Raw genomic sequence first — 22,003 nt, forward strand, 5'->3', positions numbered from 1 at the left:
CAACCCTGGCTAATTTTTCTTGTATGGTAACGCAGAATACTAGTGCTGCGTACCAATTAACTCGATTTTACTTCAGTAGTCGTGTCTCATGTAAATTATAGCTTTTCTTTAATATTTCCATGTCGAACGCCGCCATTTAGGTTGCCAAGTACTTCCTGTAAAGTAATCTACGTAAACCTGGAATCGCCATCGCCATGTATTCTAGCGGGTTTAGGTGATAAGACTTGGGAGCTTCATCTAGATGAATCGAAAGATTGTCTGTGGCGTTGTTCGCGGGTAACATCTCTCAGGAGGAATTCGGCGGAAGCTTGTCTTTTCTGTTCGACACGTCGGCTCGCAAGGTGTTCCAAATTCTTATATCTTCTACGGTGATTTATCCCATTGGGGGCATGGTCCCCCAATGCCTCTTTTTATAAAGTAACCAGGAATAGCCAGATGCCGTAATTATGGGTCTCGGAACCCTGTACCAAACGTAAAACCCGTGTCACCGGACCGCATGGTGAGTTGACCTCTGGATTCTTTCCTTCGTTAGATGTTTCGTCATTTATTTCAATGTACTGTAACAATATGTATTGTTGCAGGGTTTTTATGTCTATCTTTGGTACTTGTAATTTAAAATCTCGCCATCAACTGAATGGCTGAGACAAATCTGCTGTAACTTTTGTTCGGCTGTACCCGACCACGTGTCATGAGCTCCACGGGTGGTCGACGTCTACTTGTAACTGCGTTACTCCTGTAGAAACTACGCTGTCTTCGCAGCGGGACTGGTATGTAATTTAAATGTACATCCGGTAAACTCTAGGTCAGTGACGTATAAGTGAAGTGTCCATGTGTCACTCATGTACTTTCAAAAACTCTTAGTGCAGTGTATTAGCTCTAAGTATACTTAAAGGTAATCTTATGTATGTAACTAATAAGGGCAGTAAACATATCCGTACCCTCCCTTTGTAAACTTGGGGGAAGTAAAAATACTAGTTCTCCATACTGTACCCTTAGATTTAATTGTAATATGTAACAAAAACACATTTAAAATAAAGCTTCTGGTTATTTCTACTTGAAACTTGTTTTCGTTGTGTGTAAGGCCTTCGTTCTCCTCGCTTATAAATTTTACACGCAGCATCGGGTCAACCAGAACTCACCCCACAAACCAGTCTCATGCTCACTCAAACCGACTGGAGATGACCATTACAACCCTTTATCGCGCACATATATTCTGATTTTATTATTTACATTAACATGAATATGCGTAAGTAACCAACACAATTTACACTATCATAATTTTAACAATTACAGAAATATTTACGCGGTATTGAAATAGGTATTGAATTCTAGATATTTAAACAAAAGGACACGTATGTACACTAGTTGTAAAAGGTTATGATAACCGAAAATTACCGTCGTAAATTAATTTGATACATTGATCCGTGAGTATTTAGTGGAAAAGAAGTTTAAAATGACATAGATAGATGGATAGGTCCAATATCGATGCCTTATAAAGAGTAATTATTCAGGAGATGGTAACTTTCTATTTATATTAAATTTCTTATCAAGTATGTTAATTTGAATGCGTAGTTTAAAAATAGGTATAACCCAGTATGTGAATATGAAGGAAATGTGATGTGAAATTAGCCCACAAAATTTGTATACACAATCCATTTTTTACATTTCAGTAACATTGTGCTTTAAGATACTAGTTTGAGGAAGTAAGGCGACGATATGTTGGTTCACAGGTTTGCGCGATGCTCCGCTGCAGCCAAGTAAATCCTGTTAGGTTTGTTGTTCGTTTTACGCAGGTAGCCTGTGGAACCGACCTACGCAAAAGTCGTACATTTCTCTCTGCACCCAATACAACAATGCTTTCAGAATCTTGTTGCAGCTGCCGAAGTTCTGTGCGCATCTGCGATGTTTGCTGATGCGAGGACAGACTAATTTTCTGATGTTTTACGGAACTACGTCGCATCTCTTCTTAACAGACTACGTAACAGTAGTAACAGCGTCCTGGAAATGATTGCTGAGAGAATTAAGGGACCTCTCATAAGGCATCTATCCAGGGAATCATCTTTCATTCAGGGACGTACTGCCACCACATCTATTTCTGCCGCCTAGCAGTACTGTGTTCCGGTTTTGAAGGGTAAGGGTGCTGGTGAAATTACAGGCATTTGGGACTTGTCAACTTATGTCTCAGGATGACGGGTGCAGTGGCAGTGTCCCACAGATCTTCTTCGTCTCGTCACGTGATAATATAAAAAAACAATTCACAGATTTTACTTGATCGTTGTTTAAAATAATGTACTAACATAGTATATAAGTCTGTTAGTAATTTAAAAATTTACCTTGTCCGAAAAGAAATAAATAAGTTATAATTAATTCTGGCTTTATTATCTATTTAAAGTAGACTTATAAGCAAGTACATATTTAACTTCATATCATAACATAATTTTAACATTTTACTATAATATTAACGAGGTACTTAAACACGGATTTTTTAACAAATATTTTAACGAAACGACACATATGTACATGCAATAACATTTGAGTATATAAAACGCTCCCTGGAGTACTAAATATCGCCAAACAAATTCCAAGATGGCTACATTTACTTTTATCTTTCTATTTGCTGTTGTAGCGGTTATTGCTATACCAGAGTTTCAGTATGATTTAGAAAAAGCTGACGAATACTTTCAAGCCTTTATTGAGAAATTTGGAAAATAATATGGAAATGAAGATGTAAAGGCACAAAAATTCGAAGTGTTTAAGGAGTCACTAAAGATGTATAACAAGATGAATTTGGAACAATTGAGTGCTAAACTTGGTATGTTATTATCACTTTTTTATAATAACATGGTTATGTTTATATCACTATTAAACATCAAGCGTTGGTTACAAAGGTGTATTTTATGTAAAGACTCCGATTTAAGTATTTGTTTAAGAATTGGTATTTTTGAAGTTTTATAGTATGTTTATCTTATAACGAGGCCGCCATTATGAGTTGCCTTTCTTTACCTTTACCTTTCTAACTGTGTTAACAGGGAATGTAATGAAAAACTTTAATTTTTTTCCCACATAGTTGTGTTTTTTTGATATTATGTAGGCAGCAAACAAGCATACGCCTGTTGGAAATCGGTCATCGTCGCCTATGAACACCAGGAGTGTTTAAAGCGCGTTGCCAACCCTTTAGAAACCTTTTCAAACCAGTTTTGACTCCATGATAGGAATGCGCCTACACAGAAAAAAAGGATTTCTACTAATAAGAAAGAGCAATTTCTCGAAATATTAGCAAATTTTGAAAAATAATAAATTTATTAAAAGTAATAAAATATTGGCATTACAAAAATACTGCTTAACTTTTTGTAATACAATTTTACTCTTAACTTTATTCTAACTTTTAGACAAATACGTTCACTTCAAGATTTTATTTCATTTCTAATCAATTAATTGGACATTACTTACATGAAGAAATTTTTACCTCTTACATCAAGTTTAAATAATCTTAAATGAATTCAAAATTTCTTGGGTGTATTATATATAAGAAAATATATTCTTAAACAAAAAAAGAAGTAGTTTGCTATTCCATTAATATTCTAAATTCTAGAGTATATTCTTAAAGCAACATTTCGTTGCGTTTTCATAGTCAATATTGACGTGACATGTCGCTGAAGGCGCACGCAGTAGCGATTACTTTTACTTGTGCTTGTAATCATAAAAATCATAAACAGTCATTTATATAATAAACAATACGTTGTATCTCTAGTTTGTTAGGGTGTTATTTATAGTCATAATTTAAGAAATTTGGTTTCAGCATGAAATCAAACTACACTTGTAACAAGCACAACTTTAACGTGCAATTAGTTCCATCACGGCACTGCTAGATGGCATTAGTTGTACGCTGAAACGCGCTATCGTTTTGTTAACTTCAATACTATAAAGTCATCTCATATATTTGGAATTATTAGTGCTTTCTGCCGCTGTGGCATTTATACGGCACTGAATGGTCCTCAAGTGTTTGAGAAGATTTAGTCCTATTTCTGCTACTTTAAGGTTTGGCCTTAGAATAATAACGCATAGAATGATAGTTTCATATCAAACGAACTGTCACAAGTGAGGCAAAAATCAAATTCATGTAGGCTAGTTGTAGTAGTAGGTTAATTTTCGGTTTTAGTGAATATTTATATAAAAATACAAGTTGAAACGCGTTACTTCCTTGTGGAATGTGATGTTAGTATCTATTTTATGTTTGTCTGACGTATTTTTACGCTCATTTACCGCACAATTCGTCATTTTTAGCTAAAATTCTTGATCTGTTCGCGGTGCAATTTGACCTTGAGTACTGAAGGCCCGCCCGCTCGTGTAGGCCCTTTGGGCGCGCTTCAATTTGCTTCACTTAGCGTGTGCGGACTAGGTTTCTATGCGTTATTATTCTAAGGGTTTGGCACTAAATTGTGTGCTTTCACGCTATTCAGACATACTGTTGGGTCCATAACCCTGTAAATTTACCCTTTTTAATATTAGAAAACATAAATCTTCAGTCAAATATCGAGTTCTTAGGTTTTCGCGATTGTTACACATAGGAAATGAAACTATTTTTCCGGATTTAAATCCGGATTTAAACCTGAAGAAGTTGAAGACTGTACCACCTCAGTCAACCGTGACCATGGGACCTGTAAAGGGCCCGAAACGTCGGTTTGTTTGAAAAAACAAATATACGCGATTTAAATCCGGAAAAATAGTTTCATTTCCTTCAGTCAAATAATTAAGTACCTCTCAATTTTTCGTTTTTTTTTTCAAATCATAATCAGATATTTCTAATAACAAATAAATATTTTGTTGAATCTAGAGTGGCTTTGTGACTTGAAGTAAATTAATTTGCTCTTGGATTAAATATTCTGTCTTATAACTAAAATACATTTTTGTGACTTTTTTTACTATTATCAAGTAATTATTCTCTAGCGTCTATAGGGAGAGGACCGTTTTGTTGGATTTAATAAATTTGTCTTCATAAAGAGAACTTCCGCTAAGAACTTGTCGTTTTCTAAGTAATTTGTTTTTATCGTGTACGGGAAAACCCCGACAGGGAATTCATTTCACAACCAAATTGTACGTGGGAGGGAGCTCGTCTGAAACCGTACAGTACAAGATCGACTAGATTCCAGAGTGTGAGAATGGCCTCCCTGCCGGTGGCGAGGGATGCGATGATAGAAGGTTGCTGTTGGCTTCATGTGTAACAGTTCTTCATTAACCATTGTACAGGCGATAGAACAGGCATAAGGATGAAAAGGTGGTTTAATATCGTCTGTAAGCACGGGATCGTCAACAATTACGATGTGCAATTGTATCTTATCCCAGAGAATGCGACACTTAATTTATTTAATATAACAGCTACAATACCAGGCTATTTTTTATACCTTCTGTTTAGGTATTCATGAACACTCAGACTTAACCAGAGAAGAGTTAAAAAAGTTGGGAGGTAGCTACCGTCGTATGAGCGGCAAGGATTGCACGACTCGGGGAGCACCAGCAGTAAACCCACCCGAAGCATATGACTGGCAACTGCAAGGTTCCATTGTCACTCCTGTGAAGGCCCAAAAGTGCGGAGATTGCTATGCCTTTTCTGCTACAGGTAAAATAACAGTATGAGCTGGAAGACGATTATTTTCTTCTTTTCAACGGCGCATTTGTCCTTAAAATGTCTCAGTACAGATTACTAAAAACACCGACGTCAATAGTTCGTGGAATTACATCTATTTGCCAAGTTTTATTGAAATTTGTTCGAGTTATGAAAATTGTTCTTTGAAGGGCAGTTTCATAGATTGTATGTCTTTGAATAATTTTTAAACAGCATGCAATGGTGTTCTTGACCTTGTTTTAAGCAGCATGCCAGACATTAAGATTTATGAATGTACTAGACCACTGCAAAATATTGACAAACACCATCCCCCTTTGGACATAGAAATTGAAATCACTACAATTCCTAATAAACCTTATAAGTCAAACATAGAACTTAAATCAAACTTTCATAAGGCTGGCTCATTGGGATGTAAGGGGGCACACACCATCACAGCTCTTATTGTCAACCTCACCTGCACGCGGTATGTCCTGCAGTAACCGACGAGGCTCTGGCGACCGGTAGTAGGCGGTATAGCCCTTCCCCACATTGGCGCTGTCAAATCTGCTGGCTACCGACGGGCAGCAGCATCGGTAGTACAAAGGCAGCGCCCTGCGATCTCCAACCCGCATGCCCAGCGTGGAGATTATGGGCAATAACCCCCTTCATGGACGGCACAACCAATCGAAGGCCCCCAGTTCCCGGTCGCCCCGCTATTCCTGGTCACGGTAGCGGCCATGGTACCGGCGGGGTAGGGGGTGCTAAGAATCCCCGGGCTACCGCAGGCTACCAAAAACAACTGACCCTGGCTACGTTTAACGGACGAACTCTTAGGCTTGACGAACACCTTGCACAGTTGGAAGTGGAACTGGAGAACATTAGATGGCATGTTCTGGGGCTGTGTGAAGTCCGAAGAGAGGGAGAGGACACCATAACCCTAGACTCGGGCCATCTACTGTACTTCCGCGAGGGTGATCAAACATCCCAAGGTGGTATAGGATTCCTCGTCAACAGAGTCCTCTCTAACAACGTTGAAGAGATCTCCAATGTGTCGAACAGGGTAGCGTACCTGATCCTTCGGTTATCAAAAAGGTATAGCCTGAAGATCATTCAGGCCTACGCACCGACCTCGACACATTCGGATGACGATGTAGAAGATATGTACGAGGACATATCGAAAGCCTTACACAACACCACCAAGGCTCACTTCAACGTTGTTGTGGGGGACTTTAACGCTAAAGTGGGATTCCCAAATCTTGACGAGTCTCGAGTCGGCCCGCATGGTTATGGAGTAAGGAATCACAGGGGGCAAACGCTAGTCAACTTCCTCGAGCACGAGGGGCTCTTCTTGATGAATTCGTTCTTCAAGAAGAAGCCTCAAAGGAAGTGGACTTGGCGAAGCCCCGACGCTGTGACTAAAAATGAGATCGATTTCATCCTGACGGACAAGAGACACATATTCAGAGATGTCTCAGTGATCAACAGGTTTAGCACCGGATCTGATCACCAACTTGTACGAGGCTCTCTGAATATCGATGTCAAACTTGAAAGAAGCCGCTTGATGAAGTCCACGCTCCGTCCTAATCCACTCCAGATCATGGCGGGCTCCGAGAAGTTCCATGAACTTCTCGAAGCGAGATTCGTCGAGCTGGAACCCACCGAGGACGTTGACGAGGCCCTACAAGGCGTGGTTGGGACGCTGAGAAGCGAGGGCATCAAATTCTGTCAATTGCAGCGTACGGGAAAGAAGTCAAAACTCTCGGATGAGACTCTGCGACTTATGACGAAAAGACGCGATGACATCCAGGCCACTTCGTCAGAGAGGTCATACCTAAACAAGCAGATTGCGAAGATGGTACGGCGTGACCTTCGGAGCTCCAATACACGCCTCATTGAGGAGGCGATAGAGCGAAACCGAGGGTCTAAAGTATTCACTCAGCAGCTTGGAAGGAGCCACCTGACGAAGCTTACAACGCACGATGGCCTAACCGTTACGTCAAGGCAGCAGATACTCGCCGAGATAGAGGACTTCTATGGCCGTTTGTACGCTGTAAATGCTCCTCGGGTCCAGCGTGACAATCACGATTTGAGAGCTACCTTGACGCGCCACTATACCGACGACCTGCCAGAAATCAGTCAAGACGAGATCGTGTTGGCTCTAAAACAGCTTAAAAATGGAAAAGCCCCCGGTGAAGACGGAGTTGCTTCGGAGCTTTTGAAGTCTGGAGGAGTTCCTATTATCCAGGAACTTCAGAAGCTCTTTAACTTGGTCATTCACTGCGGGAGAACTCCACGGGCGTGGAACAGGAGTATTGTAGTTCTCTTCTTTAAAAAGGGAGATAAAACTCTACTGAAAAACTACCGACCCATCTCACTCCTGAGTCACGTCTACAAGCTGTTTTCTAGAGTCATCACGAATCGCCTCGCAAGAAGACTCGACGAGTTTCAGCCACCGGAACAGGCCGGGTTTCGGGGAGGATATGGCACCATAGATCACATACACACAGTGAGGCAGATTATACAGAAGTCCGAAGAGTATAATCGGCCCCTGTGTTTAGCTTTCGTGGACTATGAGAAGGCCTTTGACTCTGTCGAAACCTGGGCTGTCCTGGAATCCTTACAGCGGTGCCAAGTGGACTATCGTTATATACAAGTGTTGAGATGTCTTTACGATGCTGCTACCATGAGTGTCCAAGTACAGGACCAGCAGTCTGAACCTATCCAATTACGCAGAGGGGTGAGACAGGGGGATGTCATATCCCCGAAACTGTTCACCGCTGCATTGGAGGATATGTTTAAGACGCTGGACTGGAAAAGGATGGGCATTAACATAAACGGCGAGTACATCTCACACTTGCGATTTGCAGATGACATAGTCCTAATGGCAGAATCGCTGGAGGAACTGGATCAGATGCTGAACAGCCTAGCATCCGCCTCGCGGCGGATTGGTCTTGGCATGAACTTTGATAAAACCAAAGTCATGATCAATGACCACATTGATCCGAGACCCATCTGCGTCAATGGCCACCTTCTTGAAGTTGTTTCCGAATACACTTACCTCGGGCAGATTCTGCAGTTAGGTAGAAATAACTTCGAGAAGGAGGCCAGGAGGAGGATTCAGCTTGGCTGGGCAGCGTTTGGGAAGCTCCGTCGAGTCTTTTCGTCACCCATCCCGCAGAGCTTAAAAACAAAGGTTTTCAACCAGTGCGTCCTACCAGTTCTAACGTACGGAGCTGAGTCGTGGACACTCACGATACGGCTAGTCCACCAGTTTAAAGTCGCTCAGCGAGCTATGGAACGAGCTATGCTCGGAGTTTCTCTGAAAGATAAACTCCGTAATGAGGTTATCAGACAGAGAACCAAAGTGATCGACATAGCTCTTCGGATAAGCAAGCTGAAGTGGCAGTGGGCTGGACATATCTGCCGAAGAACCGACAACCGCTGGGGTAAACGAGTTCTTGAGTGGAGACCACGACTTGGCAAACGTAGTGTGGGACGCCCTCCAGCCAGATGGAGTGACGATCCGCGGAAAATTGCTGGCAGGAAATGGATACGTCAAGCCGAGAACAGGGCGAAATGGCGTGCATTAGGGGAGGCCTATGTCCAGCAGTGGACTGCAATAGGCTGATGATGATGAAGGCTGACTGTGATGCTATTAAGCTACAACTGGGTAAAATTGACTGGAATGATTTATATGAGCGGTGTGTCGATGTAAATGACATGGTTGAAATATTTTACAAACATTTGGATATAATTGTTAAAGAAGGAATACCATTATCTTACAAGCCTAAATTTAATAAATATCCAGTCTGGTTTCCAGCCAATTTCGATAAATTTACTAAAGCTTAAATACAAGTAGGTATCATGTTAAATTCTAAAAGTATAAGAATCGCCTTGACAAAACTAAATTTGATTATTTGCGCGAAGAGTTACAGAAATTACATTCAATCAATAGAAACGTTAATATTCAGCAATCCTAAGTTTTGCTGGACACATATTATAAATGAGCGTAGGAATGGACACTACAGGATATAAAGGAAGTGAGATGTGTAATCTATTTGCTACCTATTTTTCTTCCGTGTATGAAGTAGATACTGGTGGTAATGTTGATTTAGATGAAGTGAGCATGATAGATGCTATTCCGGGCTTAGTAATTGAATCTCACTGTTTAGAATTAAAGCTCAAGCATTTTGATCTAAGTAAGGGTTCAGGTCCTGATAATTTTCCGCCTGTCTTTTTTGCAAATTATGCTGAACAGCTAGCAGTCCCATTGACCATTACGTTAAACTAGTCTGTCAGGAATATTTCCTGATTCTTGGAAGCATGCTAGGATTGTGCCAATTGACAAAAATGGAAAAAAGGACTTGGTTACGAATTATAGGCCTATTTCTTATTCATATTATTCATCTTAGCAAAAGTCTTTGAGTCAATAGTATATAGTCATTACTTTAGGCATGTCAAGAATAAACTATCACCAAATCAGCACGGATTTATTACGAAGCGATCTAAGGATACAAATCTATCCCATTACATAGATGATGTAGTATTGGCAGTCGATAATTCAGGACAAGTAGATGCATTATATACCGAGTTTTCCGAGGCTTTCGATAAAGTTAATCATCGCATTAGCTCCCTTATTCACGTTATTAGGGACTCCCTACTTCAGTGGTGTCAATTATATTTGAATAAAAGCTGTTCTAAAGTTGTAATTTGACGATTGTAAGACAGAGTTGTAATAAAATCAAATAAATAATGAGTTCTTCGGTTTTCGGGATTGTTACACATAGGAAATTAAACAATTTTTCCGGATTCAAATCGCGTATAATCGCGAAAAATTGTTTCATTTCAAATAAATAAATTCAAATCCTTTTACTTCACGCCCTGGAGTGCCGTGCCGCAAGGTTCAAACCTTGGACCAGTATTCATCACTATATTCATTATGGACATTAATGACACTATTTAAGAATTCGAACTACTATTTGTATGCTGATGATCTTAAAATAATGCGTGTTATTAAAAGTCTCAATGATGCGATTTGTTGCAGGCCGATATTGATAGACTCGTTGGTTGGTGTCACATTAATAAAATGTATCTGAATCCGTGTAAGTACTTCCATATTAAGTTCACATTAAAACGTAAACCTCTCAGTACCCAGTACGACATCTCAGGTGAAACTCTCGACGCATTTTCTAAGATACGAGACTTAGGTGTAGTGGTGGACTCTAAGTTTAAATTTTTGACAGTATGCTGGCCGCTGCAATCAAATCACTAGGATTTATTCTTAGACATGGAAAGGAGTTCACTACTACCTTATTACTACCTTATTGCCTGTGTCAGAAGAAAGCTTGAATACTGTAGTGTTGTGTGGTCCCCGAAATATCGAGTCCATGTTGACAGAATTGAGAGAATCCAAAGAAGGTTACTACGACACCTGGCTTCAGCTTCAGGCCGCCTCATGAATCCGGTTTTGCGTACTTTCCGATAACTAATTACAATAAAACTTGGCAAATAGATGTAATCCATGAACTTTTGAGGTCGATTTTTTTAGTACTCTGTACTTAGATTACATTTTAGAACAACGATATCAAAGTACCTAACCATATTTTTGTATAGCTAATATAGAAAGTCAGTATGCAAAGAAATACGGTAAATTGGTGGATCTCTCAGAACAGCAGATGCTAGACTGTACTACGGTCAAAGATAGTTGCTCCGGAGGAAGTATGTTACATGCTATACAGTGAGTAGTTTTTCATAACATAATATTATACCGCACTCTCATATTCATGTACGTACAATTAAATCTAAATTCTATACAATATGAAAAAGAAACAATACAGTTCTATCGCGTTTGTAATTAGTTTTAACATTATTTGGTTGTTTTTTTACACAATTACTTTTTGAATTTCGTTTTTTTATTATATTTTATTGGCTTGATATGTTAGTAGTTACATTAATATTATATCGCACTAACAAAACGATGAAAATCGATTTGTAAATGTTCAAAGAAATAACGTACCTCCAAATATGTTTTATAAATAAATTTTATAATACCTACTATGATATGAAAACTAAAATAATTAATATGTATTGCTTTTGGTACGTTTTTTATATTTATTTATTATGGAAGGTGAGATGTGTTCATTTTGATGATTCTTTTTTGTTGGAAAGAGGGTACCTCAATATTAGTCCCATTTAAATTTGTAAAAAATATTCCACCTCTAAAGGTGCCAAAAAGGGGGTGAATCCGGTTTCGCGCACTTTACGGTAACCGATGTCATTAAAATTTGGCAAATAGATGTAATTCCACGAGCTTTTGAAGTCGGTTATTCTTATAAAAAGTTACAATTGTTAATAAAGACGAAGTTGAGACTTTGATTGTTCATTTTAACAGTTATACAGGGTGGAAATTTTTAATGCCACCTGGAGGGAAAGTACTCTAAATACTGGAGATAGAAATATTTACCTAAAGGAAACATTCCCTTATTTTTTTAAAAGAAATAAAACTGCATTCATAGATTATCGAAAATTTCTAGCAACACGCGGGTATCGAACCCGCTTTAATCTGAAAAAAATGCACCCTGCACTTTTATTGCATCGATCGATAGGGTTAATTATAAGAATAATAATAACGCACACGCACACACTCAACATAGCCCCGCACTAGGGAAACCCTGTGTCGCGGGTGCCATGGACACACACATAGACAACCACAAATTACACCCAAACTCACGAGAGAAATAATTGTAGGCCATACAAATATTTCTCCCGGCCCGGGAATCCAACCTGGGACCTCTGCGTGGCAGTCCGGTATGGTAACCGTTCGGCCACGGAGGCAGTTTATATATTATATATAGAATTAGTTTATATATTTATATATAGAATAAAATCTCTCTCACAAAATTGGTTAATTAAATTTAAAAAAAAAACCATGAAATCTTATTGTATTTTAATAAAACAAAAAAAATAGGAAATCTAGCTATTTAGTTGCTCGAAATGAGCTCCATTTTCTTTACACAATTCATTCAATTCATTTTGAATAACGTGTTGTGATGAATTGTATTACAAATCGTATTCTGAACCTCAGCCTTCAACTGTTTTACACTCGCATAGGATTTAAGAAATGAGTTAAATGTTTTATCCGAGGAAGAGCGAAATCAAATAATTCTGCAGTAAGATGGCGCTCCAGCCCATAAGTTTTAAAACAAGAATGTTTCCTTTAAGTAAAAATTTCTATCTCCAGTATTTAGAGTACTTTCCCTCCAGGTGGCATTACAAATTTCCACCCTGTATACTCTTGGAATTGAATAATTCCTTTTTCGAAAAAACATTTTTTTCGAGTTGGTTCGGGGATTTCGTCGACTAAGTAATACTCGGCTAAATAAAAAAACAATGTCAAGTATGAAGCTTCCTTCGCATCATGCATCTATTAATCTAGTAGAGTATTACTTAATTTGACTGTAATTATTTCGGACGTATAACAGGAATAGACCCCCAGATCTGAGTGTCCTGGTTTGGTATAAACAAGATGTTGTTATTAATATAATATTTCAAAGCAAGTAGTTTCGCATAATACTGGTGTTTTAATATTGTCTCGCCTTGATTGGCAAAATAACATTCGATTTCAGGAGAATAATGAACATGGGTGGACAAATGAGCCTAAAGGACTACCCATACAAAGGCGTCCAGGGCCAATGCTTATTCAATGCAAGTAAAATACAGGCTAAAGTGACCGGTTGCGAAATTTATAATCTCACAAATGAGGATGATTTGGTCAAAGTGCTTTACAATCAAGGTCCAGTTGTCGTAGGTATGTTAAGTAGGAATGAAATGTCAGGTTTAATTTGTTTTTATCAAATACTTAGGTAAACGCTATAAGAAAGATAGACGCCTTGGAAATGTGGTGCTGGAGAAGAATGTTTGGGGTATCGTGGACAGAATTTCTTTCAAACGTCTCCATTCTACAAGAACTCGGCATCAAACAGCGTCTGTCTGCTGTGGTGCAAACTCTCTGCATGAAATTTTTCAGACACGTCTCAAGACGGAGCTTTGACTCCGTAGAGCGTCTTGACGTGCCGGGCAGAATGTCACCCGTGCGATGAGCGGACCAAATAAAGTCTGTATTTGTCGGTGCTTTGAATGAATGCACAAACAAGTCCACTAAGAGAGAGATGACCACGACCGCTCTGTTAAGAGTCTAACGAAAAAAAGAAAATATGGTGCACAACAATAATTTTGAAAAATTTTCTTATGAATCTCCTTGTTCAGAAATATATTTAATGAATACAAAGACAAGGAATGTTTCTATTAGCATATTTTTAGCTTTTATTAAATATGTCGATATACATGTGAATTAAACAGACATACAAAACACTCGTCATTACTAAATTTTTTGCTACTTTTATTGTTACCTAGATCTAGAAAATCGGGTTAGAAGTTGCTTCGTAAATGTGTTTTGTGTGTGATTTAATTTTTCCTGTAAGTTTTCCTGTTATAATAATAATAATTTTGATAATACCTCTATACTTGGTTGGGGTAGCGATAGGTTTTTGACCTAGGGTGCACTATAAGTTTCTGGAACTGGTCACTTACATAAACAATATTTAAAAAGTAATTACAACATTTGAAAATGGAACTCTTTGGCTGTTAATACAATTTGTTTCATCTGACTATCACTTGTTTTTATATTGTGGCGCCATTTTAGAAATTGGTTGTCTACATCACCATGGATTTAACTCGTGCTAATTTTCGTAGTATGATTTTCTACGGCTTTAAGTGTAATTTAACAGCTCAGCGGAGCTTCGCTCGGCTTCAAACTGCTTTTGGCGATGAAGCACCATGCAAAACGACTATTTATAGTTGGTTTGCAGAATTCAATTCAATTAAAAAAAAAAAAATTCGTGTGAATCTCAGTAACGAATTTCGTGATGGTCGCCCGTCCACTTCTGTGAACAACAAAAACATCGATGCTGTGCGCCGTATAATCAAAACAGACAGGCATTTGACATAGCATGGGATTTGGGCATCTTTAAGCGTAGGTATGAGTAAAATACAATCAATACTACACAAACATTTGGGTATGAAAAAGCTGTGCTCTCGGTGGATCCCACACAATTTGACTGAGGCTCAAAAAATGGATCGCGTCTCTTGGTGCAATACTATGCTTACCAGATTGACAACGAAGGGGCGTCAAATTTGGTGTGGGACATATCAACAGGTGACGAAATATGGATTTATAGTCACGATCCCAAAACAAAGCAACAATCGAGCGTATGGGTCTTTCGAGATGAGCCGAAACCAACCAAAGTGGCGCGCGTGCAAAATGCCTCTAAGCGGATGATTGCTTCTTTTTTTAATAGAACTGAACACGTGGCTACTATTGCTTTGGAGAATTATTGTACCGTGAATAGTGATTGGTACACGTACCGTCAGCTATTGACAAACTCCGTAAAAATAACCATAAACCTCGTATCATCTTGCACCACGATAAAGTTATTGCTCCCACGGCCAGACAGATAAATGAATTTTTGAAAGTGAACAACGTTGATCTTATGAGCCATCCCGCGTACAGTCCCAACCTGGCACCTTGTGACTTTTATTTATTTCCAAAAATTAAGAACTAATTACTCGGTCAACGATTTTCATCACCTGAAGAGGCTGTCGAAGAGTATGAAAAATATGTTTCAGAGACTGTCACGGAGTAGTGGCATAAATGTTTTCAAAATTAGTTTATTAGTATGAAAAAGTGCATTAACGCTAACGGAGAATATTTTGAGAAACAATAAATTCATTTCTGATCATTTATAGTATTTTTTTCTTATTCGTTCCGGAAACTTATAGTGATAAGATATAGTCGTTAAAGCGTTGTCTATAATATTTGTACTATGTGCTGTCTCGCTATCTTTTTTCTTCGTTGCCACATTCGATTTTTTTAGCAATTTGCTTAATAATTTAACAAATTCCAGGCATTGATTATCGAGATTTGCGTCCATACCATAGTGGTATCTTACGATCATGCTCGTATGAGATAGGCAATCACGGTGTGCTTCTGGTGGGCTACGGAGTAGGTAAGTTTGTACCATTGTAACCAGTGATCAGAATTAAGAAAGTTTATTTACTAAGAGTCGATACAACCTCAAATGGCTTTGGTTGATTCTGTATAACAGTGAAAGTGTTCAATCAAATCAATCAAAAAAATATATAGTAAAATTGAGTGAAAACATAATTCCCAAAAAACTTACATCGAAATTTTACAAGAAACCTATTTACAATGCCAATGTTTTTTTTTAAACCAACTGAACTAAATAGAACACGTATAGTACCTATACGATATACATTTCCAAGTGGTTTTAATTGCGTTTGTAAAAAAATAAATTGTGATATAAGCCAGTATACCTGCCACTCGACCTGAGCAAAATGAACCGTAGAAGTACAGGAAAAATCTGAATTCGGGCTGAGGTAGTATCAACTCTTACACTATGAATGTTTTCTTAGTATGGACATACCCGTTTCGTCATCAATGCGTATAAAATTTCTTTTTTTGACTGTTTATTTTCTAAACATTCCTAAATGTAGGTTCTCATTCTTTATTTTTTAGATGACTAAAGTATTTAAATACGTATGTACCTATAGAAATACATTTACAATATTATTTTTTGAGACAGTAATTTGTAGCAAATAATAAGAAATAATTTGTCGCGAACGTACTCAAATTTCAATAAATAATACACATATTCTATTTGTAGAAGGGAATGTCCACATCATTCTTTAGACCTAAATAAATTCCCTCGATTTCGATCACTGATTATAACTAACTTAAAGTCCTGTTAAAAGATTAAAGTTAATTTAGCACTAACTAAATACTAGCACTACCTCCAATTGAAAATGTTGCCTTTAGGTCATAAATCATTTGAATAAATGATGCGTTTGTTTTATGCGAAGTGCCGGGACGAATTAGTCTTACGCCTGTCCATAACAGTTGCACTGCTATTCTGAGACATAAGTTGAAAATTCCCATCTGCCTGTAATTTCAGCATCCTTACTGTAAGAATCCGCGTTATATAATGACTGCAGGATTTATATTGAATTATAAATAAAAAAATTTATTGTAATTATAAAATATACTGAAAATGCAAAAATGACATGAAAGGAAGAAAAACAATTGTGATTAAACAAAAGAAACAAAAATAAATAAATTGCAAAGGAATAAAGAAGTATTGAACAAAAAAGAAATTGTATGTCGTTGACACTTACCCTTAAAAACCGGAACACAGAAATGTTGGCATTACTGCTTGGTGCCAGAAGCAGGTAAGGTGGCAGTAGGTTCTACCCTGGACGAACTCTTTTACAAGGAGCTCTACTGCTACTAAATGCTTTTATGTCACTCATTGCTCAGAAATTCTAAATTCCTTGTCTATAACCATAACAAGTAAAATATGTATTTACTCAATGACAAATTGAATTATTAATTATTTAGAAAACAATATAAAGTTTTGGAGGTTCAAGAACTCTTTTGGAGCGGGTTTCGGCGAGGACGGCTACTTCCGGATTGAGCGCGGTAATGATTTGTGTGGCGTCATGGACGATGAACTCAGCTCTGCTATTGTTGCCTAATTTTCACAGCATTCGTGTTTTATATACCATATACACGGTTGTAAAAATTATCAAAATGATTGTTCTTTTCTCAGTTATGTATCTTGCTACACAAGTTGTAGTCTTTTAGAACTTGTTTGATTCTTATATGTATATTATGGAATATAAAATTTGGATCTATTACAACATCTTTATTGTTTTTTTATTAATTAGTATAGATTTTGCATACATATGTATCTATAAACTGCTGTTTAAACTGCCCATGCAATTTTACATTCTATGTAATAAATTACTTTAGTCCGTATTTTATGACTTTACAAATAATTAAACAAATAAATTAATTAAAGCAATGGAGTTTTCTTTTAATAATACGGCCTTGGTAAGTATTTTCTTGTGTCGTTTTCAGGAGCAAATGGGATCAGTTGCATAAGGTAACGGGACAAACCATATAGAAACGAAAGTATGAAATAAGCCAAAAAAAGAACTAACGTGTTCTACTTCATTTCATGTACTGAACTGACATGTATTGACCGAATGATAAAACGTGGAGACCTTTTAGGTAAAGTATAAGCAAAAGGGGATATTTTATGCAAATTTGCACCATTCTCGTCCAAAAAGTCATGTTAGAGTTTATCTTTTAAAATATTTACCGGTGAGGGAAAGAGGGAGGCGTAATTAAATCGTGTAATTCTATCGCACACTCTCAAGGCTCCACTAATTCCGAGTCACCTATAAGCCTCTTTGCACGGTTGTCAATTGAATCCAAGGTGGCCAGTACTCCGTGCACGACCGGACCTGTGTTTGGTTCAGCTGAAGCAAATTTTAAAGTAACGTCTCACCCTGGAAAGGATGCCAAGCTTCCTGCTGCATTTTTGCCCATGGATTCAATGTATCTGCCGAAGTTCAAATTGGACAACAGGTCCATTTCTAGTAACTGGAGACAGTAAGTTACCAGTATGGATATATCACGAAAACTCAGTCAGCTCAAAGAGACTCCGTTTTGTGGAGAATAGCCTGCGTTTGGATAGCGTTAAATTTGACAAGATTGGCATCACCCCAATCGGAGACTGCCTTGAGTGTCAAATCCAAACGGCTAACAATGGACTCTCGACAAGAATATATTTCCTCTCCACTGACCCTTGCATTGGTCACGTATCTATCTACGACTGTGCTGTCATTGATATGCAGCAGAAAGAGAGTTGGAGACAGTACGAAACCCTGAGGAACTCCGCTATCTATCGCCATATGCTGGGAAAAGTAGTCTTCTAAGACTACTTCAACCGAACGTTGGCTCAATAAATCCGAGATCCAATTGCAAAGGTCAATGGGAAGCTTACTTAAAAGGCTTGCTTATCACACCCTGTCAAAGGCTTTAGAAATGTCCAAAGATACTGTAAGTGCTTCACCTTGCTTTTCTACGGCCTCGCTCCGTATGTGACAGGCATATATAAGAATATCCCCAGTTGATCGCCCTCGTCGGAATCGGTACTGGCGATCACTGAAGAGGTCGTTGTCTTCAAGGTACGATAGGAGACGGTTGTTGAGTAAACGTTTCATAGTCTTGCAGAGTATGGAAGTGACTGAGATAGGTCTATAGTTGACAGGGTCAGCCCTGCTTCCCTTTTTCGGCACTGGTTGCACGTTTGCAAGCTTCCACGACCTGGGAAGTACACCAGTCTCAAGTGAAAGGCGTGTTTGCTAACGATATTTATCCATAATTGAGGAATTAACGAAAAGCCCCTGGCAAAATCGCTATTGCTTGCACAATACATTTTATATTGCTTTGACCCAGAGGCCTTCCGCTTGCCATTTATAATTATTATATTACGAGAAAGAAAAACAAATTAAGTAAAAGAAAAATAATACAGTCGAGTTGTTGAAATTTGATTTTATGTTATGTACATTCCCTTGCGGAAAGGCAAAAGGTCTTTAGACCATGCAGCTTAGGCTTTTTTGTATTTTTGAAATTTATATAACGGTAACAATAGTAACAATTTTATTCATATTATCCCTACTTTGTTGTTATGTAGTCAGAACACTCTGTTGCTTATTAATGTATGATACTCAAGTGTTGTGTCTTCACCGCACATTAGTGAAATAAAGCGTGTGTGTGGAACGCCAAATCTAGACGCTAGTACATAGATATTTGCTTTATCTTTTGTGGAATAACGGTGTTGAGAGCCGAATACTCAGTGAAGAGATTCAAATGAAGAGCTGCGATCAAGTATAATGGAGACGTGACTTTATATAATAAAGATGAGGTTAGAGATGAGCCACAAAATCATTTTAAACTTTTAAACCATTGGGAAATGACCAACACACCTTGCATGGGTCTTTTCACCAGAGTTGAGAACAATTTGAAGAGGTATCTCGTGGTCGGCATTGCACGGTAAATGCTGCGTCTTAATCTTTCTATCTTTAGTTTATCGCAAAGCTTATTTACTTACCAATACTTTACTGGAAAACTTGTTCCATAATAAAGTAAAAAGTTTGAAATAAACTAAATTATTTTAAAGAACAAAAACCCAACTGCAAAAAAATATCTGAGAAGAATAAACAAGCTTTAATATATAGAGCATTTGAGCAATGTAGAATGATATGTGTTTTGTTCAGTACCAAACTTACTTAGGTGAATTATTAATTATGGTCATTGATATACTTCGGAAGTTGTTCACAAAAATTTAGTTAAATGAATTTATGAAACTTCTGGTGCATAAGAACCATACTCCCGAGTGTTGAGTAAACTGAACATAACATTCCCAAAAATGTTGAGTTTTGAATTTGAAAAACTTGAGTTTAGAATCGGCGATGGCCACTGACGGGGCAGTGGGCGGCGCGTCTCGGCGTGTCGTTAATACTGCTGGGCAATTTTCAAATTTTGGGATAAATGTGATTTTATTAATTATAGGGCTTCAGTTAAAAACGACAATTTAACAAGTTCTCTGAAGTACTCAAAGAGAAATATCTTTATATAAAAATTATGTACAAAGTTAGATATCTTATTCTTAAATAATTCATTTTAAACTTTTATTTTAGGCTGTTTTCAGGATTTCATATGATCGAGTACAGTATATTTTTTTGTAAGACCGTTATTGCGTAGAAAATAATATCTAAATCATTTGAAACAGTATTCCCCGCTTCTCCTCCGGTTCTGCCTCCGGTGACTCCTAAATGCTGTTTTGTTACATTTGTATAGGTCTTCATTTACACGTTTCCCGCCCAATTGTTAATATTGCAATCAATTTTCGTGTTATATTGCAGTACTTACTATTATATAAATTCTTTAATCTCACCGTAACTAGTATCTATTACATATTAATAACAATTTTCATACCTTGCTACACTACTGGCAAATATTTATGAAAACCTACAATTATCATCGTAAATTAATTTTATACTTTGATTCGTGAATGTTTTTGTGGAAAAACAGTTTAAAATGACATAAACGGCCAAATCACACTTTATTTGCATTGGTATTCTGAATTTATTACCTAATTATTAACACGTTTATGCAAGTAGTCAACATATTTCACTTTATTATAACAGTTTTACTACAATATTAACGAGGTACTTAAACATGGATTTTTTTGGAATATTTTAATAAAAGGACACGCATGTAATACAATAACATTTTTGTATATAAAGCGCTCCTTGAAATACTCTTACTAAATATTGCCAAGTAAAGATGGCTAAGATGGCTTCCTTCCTTTCGTCCTTAAAGATCGTTTACTTTTATCTTACTACTTGCCGTTCTAGCGGTTAAAGCCATACCAGACTTTCAGTATGATTTAGAAAAAGCTGAGGAATATTTTGAAGCCTTTATCCAGGAATACGGAAAAGAATACACAAATGAAGATGTAAAGGCAAGGAAGTTCGAAGTATTTAAAGAGTCACTGAAGGAGTATAACAAGAAGAATTTGGAGCAATTGCATGCTAAATTTGGTAAGTCATTATATTTAAATCTCTATCGATACATCAAACCTTGTGTACAAGTAATATATTTTGTGCAACAACTCCGATGTATTTACCTTTTTAAGAGTTGATATTTTTGAAATAATTTTTGGTTATGTTTATCGTATACCGGAGCTGCTCTGTTTTTATCTACCGGAGTTAGACAAAAAACCGGTATTTTTTTTATTTCCTGGAGATTGTAATACAAATACATACATTTAATTATATACATCTACACTACCTCAATATTTTCGTTTTTAACTTTTTCTTTAGGTATTCATGAACACTCAGACTTAACACCGGAAGAGTTACAAAAGATACGAGGCGGTTACCGTCGTATGAGCGGCGGCAATTGCACGAGTCGCGGAGCACCAGAGGTAAACCCACCGGAAGCATTTGACTGGCAACTGCAAGGTTCTGCTGTCACTCCTGTCAAGCAACAATTGTGCGGAGATTGCTATGCCTTCGCTACTACAGGTAAGACAACAGCATCAGCAAGCAAATTCTGCGCATTTGTTCTTGAATGAATCGGATGCTTTTGTTGTGGTTATCTAAGTATTTCGATTTAGCATGCTTCTGTTGTTGGGCACGTGAAATACACGTCTCTCTTATCCCTTTACTCAACCACTTACATACTATAAGTATATTTTCTTATAAAACAACGATATCTAAGTACCTAATCATATTTTGTTATAGCTAATATCGAAAGTCAGTATGCAAAGAAATATGGTAAAATGGTGGATCTCTCAGAACAGCAGATAGTAGACTGTGATCAGAAAAATGGTGGCTGTCACGGAGGTACACTGGAAAACGCTACAACGTAAGTAGTTCTTCATAACATAATGTTATTCTATATAACTA

General features: G+C 37.6%; 3 protein-coding genes across 3 annotated transcripts; all 3 read left to right on the forward strand.

Annotated features, from left to right (window-relative positions):
* Positions 1-5,395: 5,395 nt before the first annotated feature.
* Positions 5,396-11,343, forward strand: LOC113238687 (cathepsin L-like). The gene is made up of 2 exons (XM_026475524.1): positions 5,396-5,617; positions 11,216-11,343. Exons 1-2 carry the CDS (start codon positions 5,479-5,481, stop codon positions 11,341-11,343), a joined length of 267 nt encoding a protein of 88 aa, XP_026331309.1. The 5' UTR covers positions 5,396-5,478.
* Positions 11,344-13,167: 1,824 nt separating this feature from the next.
* LOC113238685 (cysteine proteinase 2-like) lies at positions 13,168-17,212 on the forward strand. Its single transcript, XM_026475522.1, has 2 exons — positions 13,168-13,409; positions 17,076-17,212. Exons 1-2 carry the CDS (start codon positions 13,235-13,237, stop codon positions 17,210-17,212), a joined length of 312 nt encoding a protein of 103 aa, XP_026331307.1. The 5' UTR covers positions 13,168-13,234.
* Positions 17,213-19,500: 2,288 nt separating this feature from the next.
* LOC113238686 (cysteine protease XCP1-like) lies at positions 19,501-21,967 on the forward strand. Its single transcript, XM_026475523.1, has 4 exons — positions 19,501-19,556; positions 20,913-21,133; positions 21,416-21,619; positions 21,839-21,967. Exons 1-4 carry the CDS (start codon positions 19,501-19,503, stop codon positions 21,964-21,966), a joined length of 609 nt encoding a protein of 202 aa, XP_026331308.1. The 3' UTR covers position 21,967.
* Positions 21,968-22,003: the final 36 nt, after the last annotated feature.

Source organism: Hyposmocoma kahamanoa, unplaced genomic scaffold (genome assembly GCF_003589595.1).
Source record: "Hyposmocoma kahamanoa isolate Upper Pololo Valley unplaced genomic scaffold, ASM358959v1 97516, whole genome shotgun sequence".
Lineage (NCBI taxonomy): Eukaryota > Metazoa > Arthropoda > Insecta > Lepidoptera > Cosmopterigidae > Hyposmocoma > Hyposmocoma kahamanoa.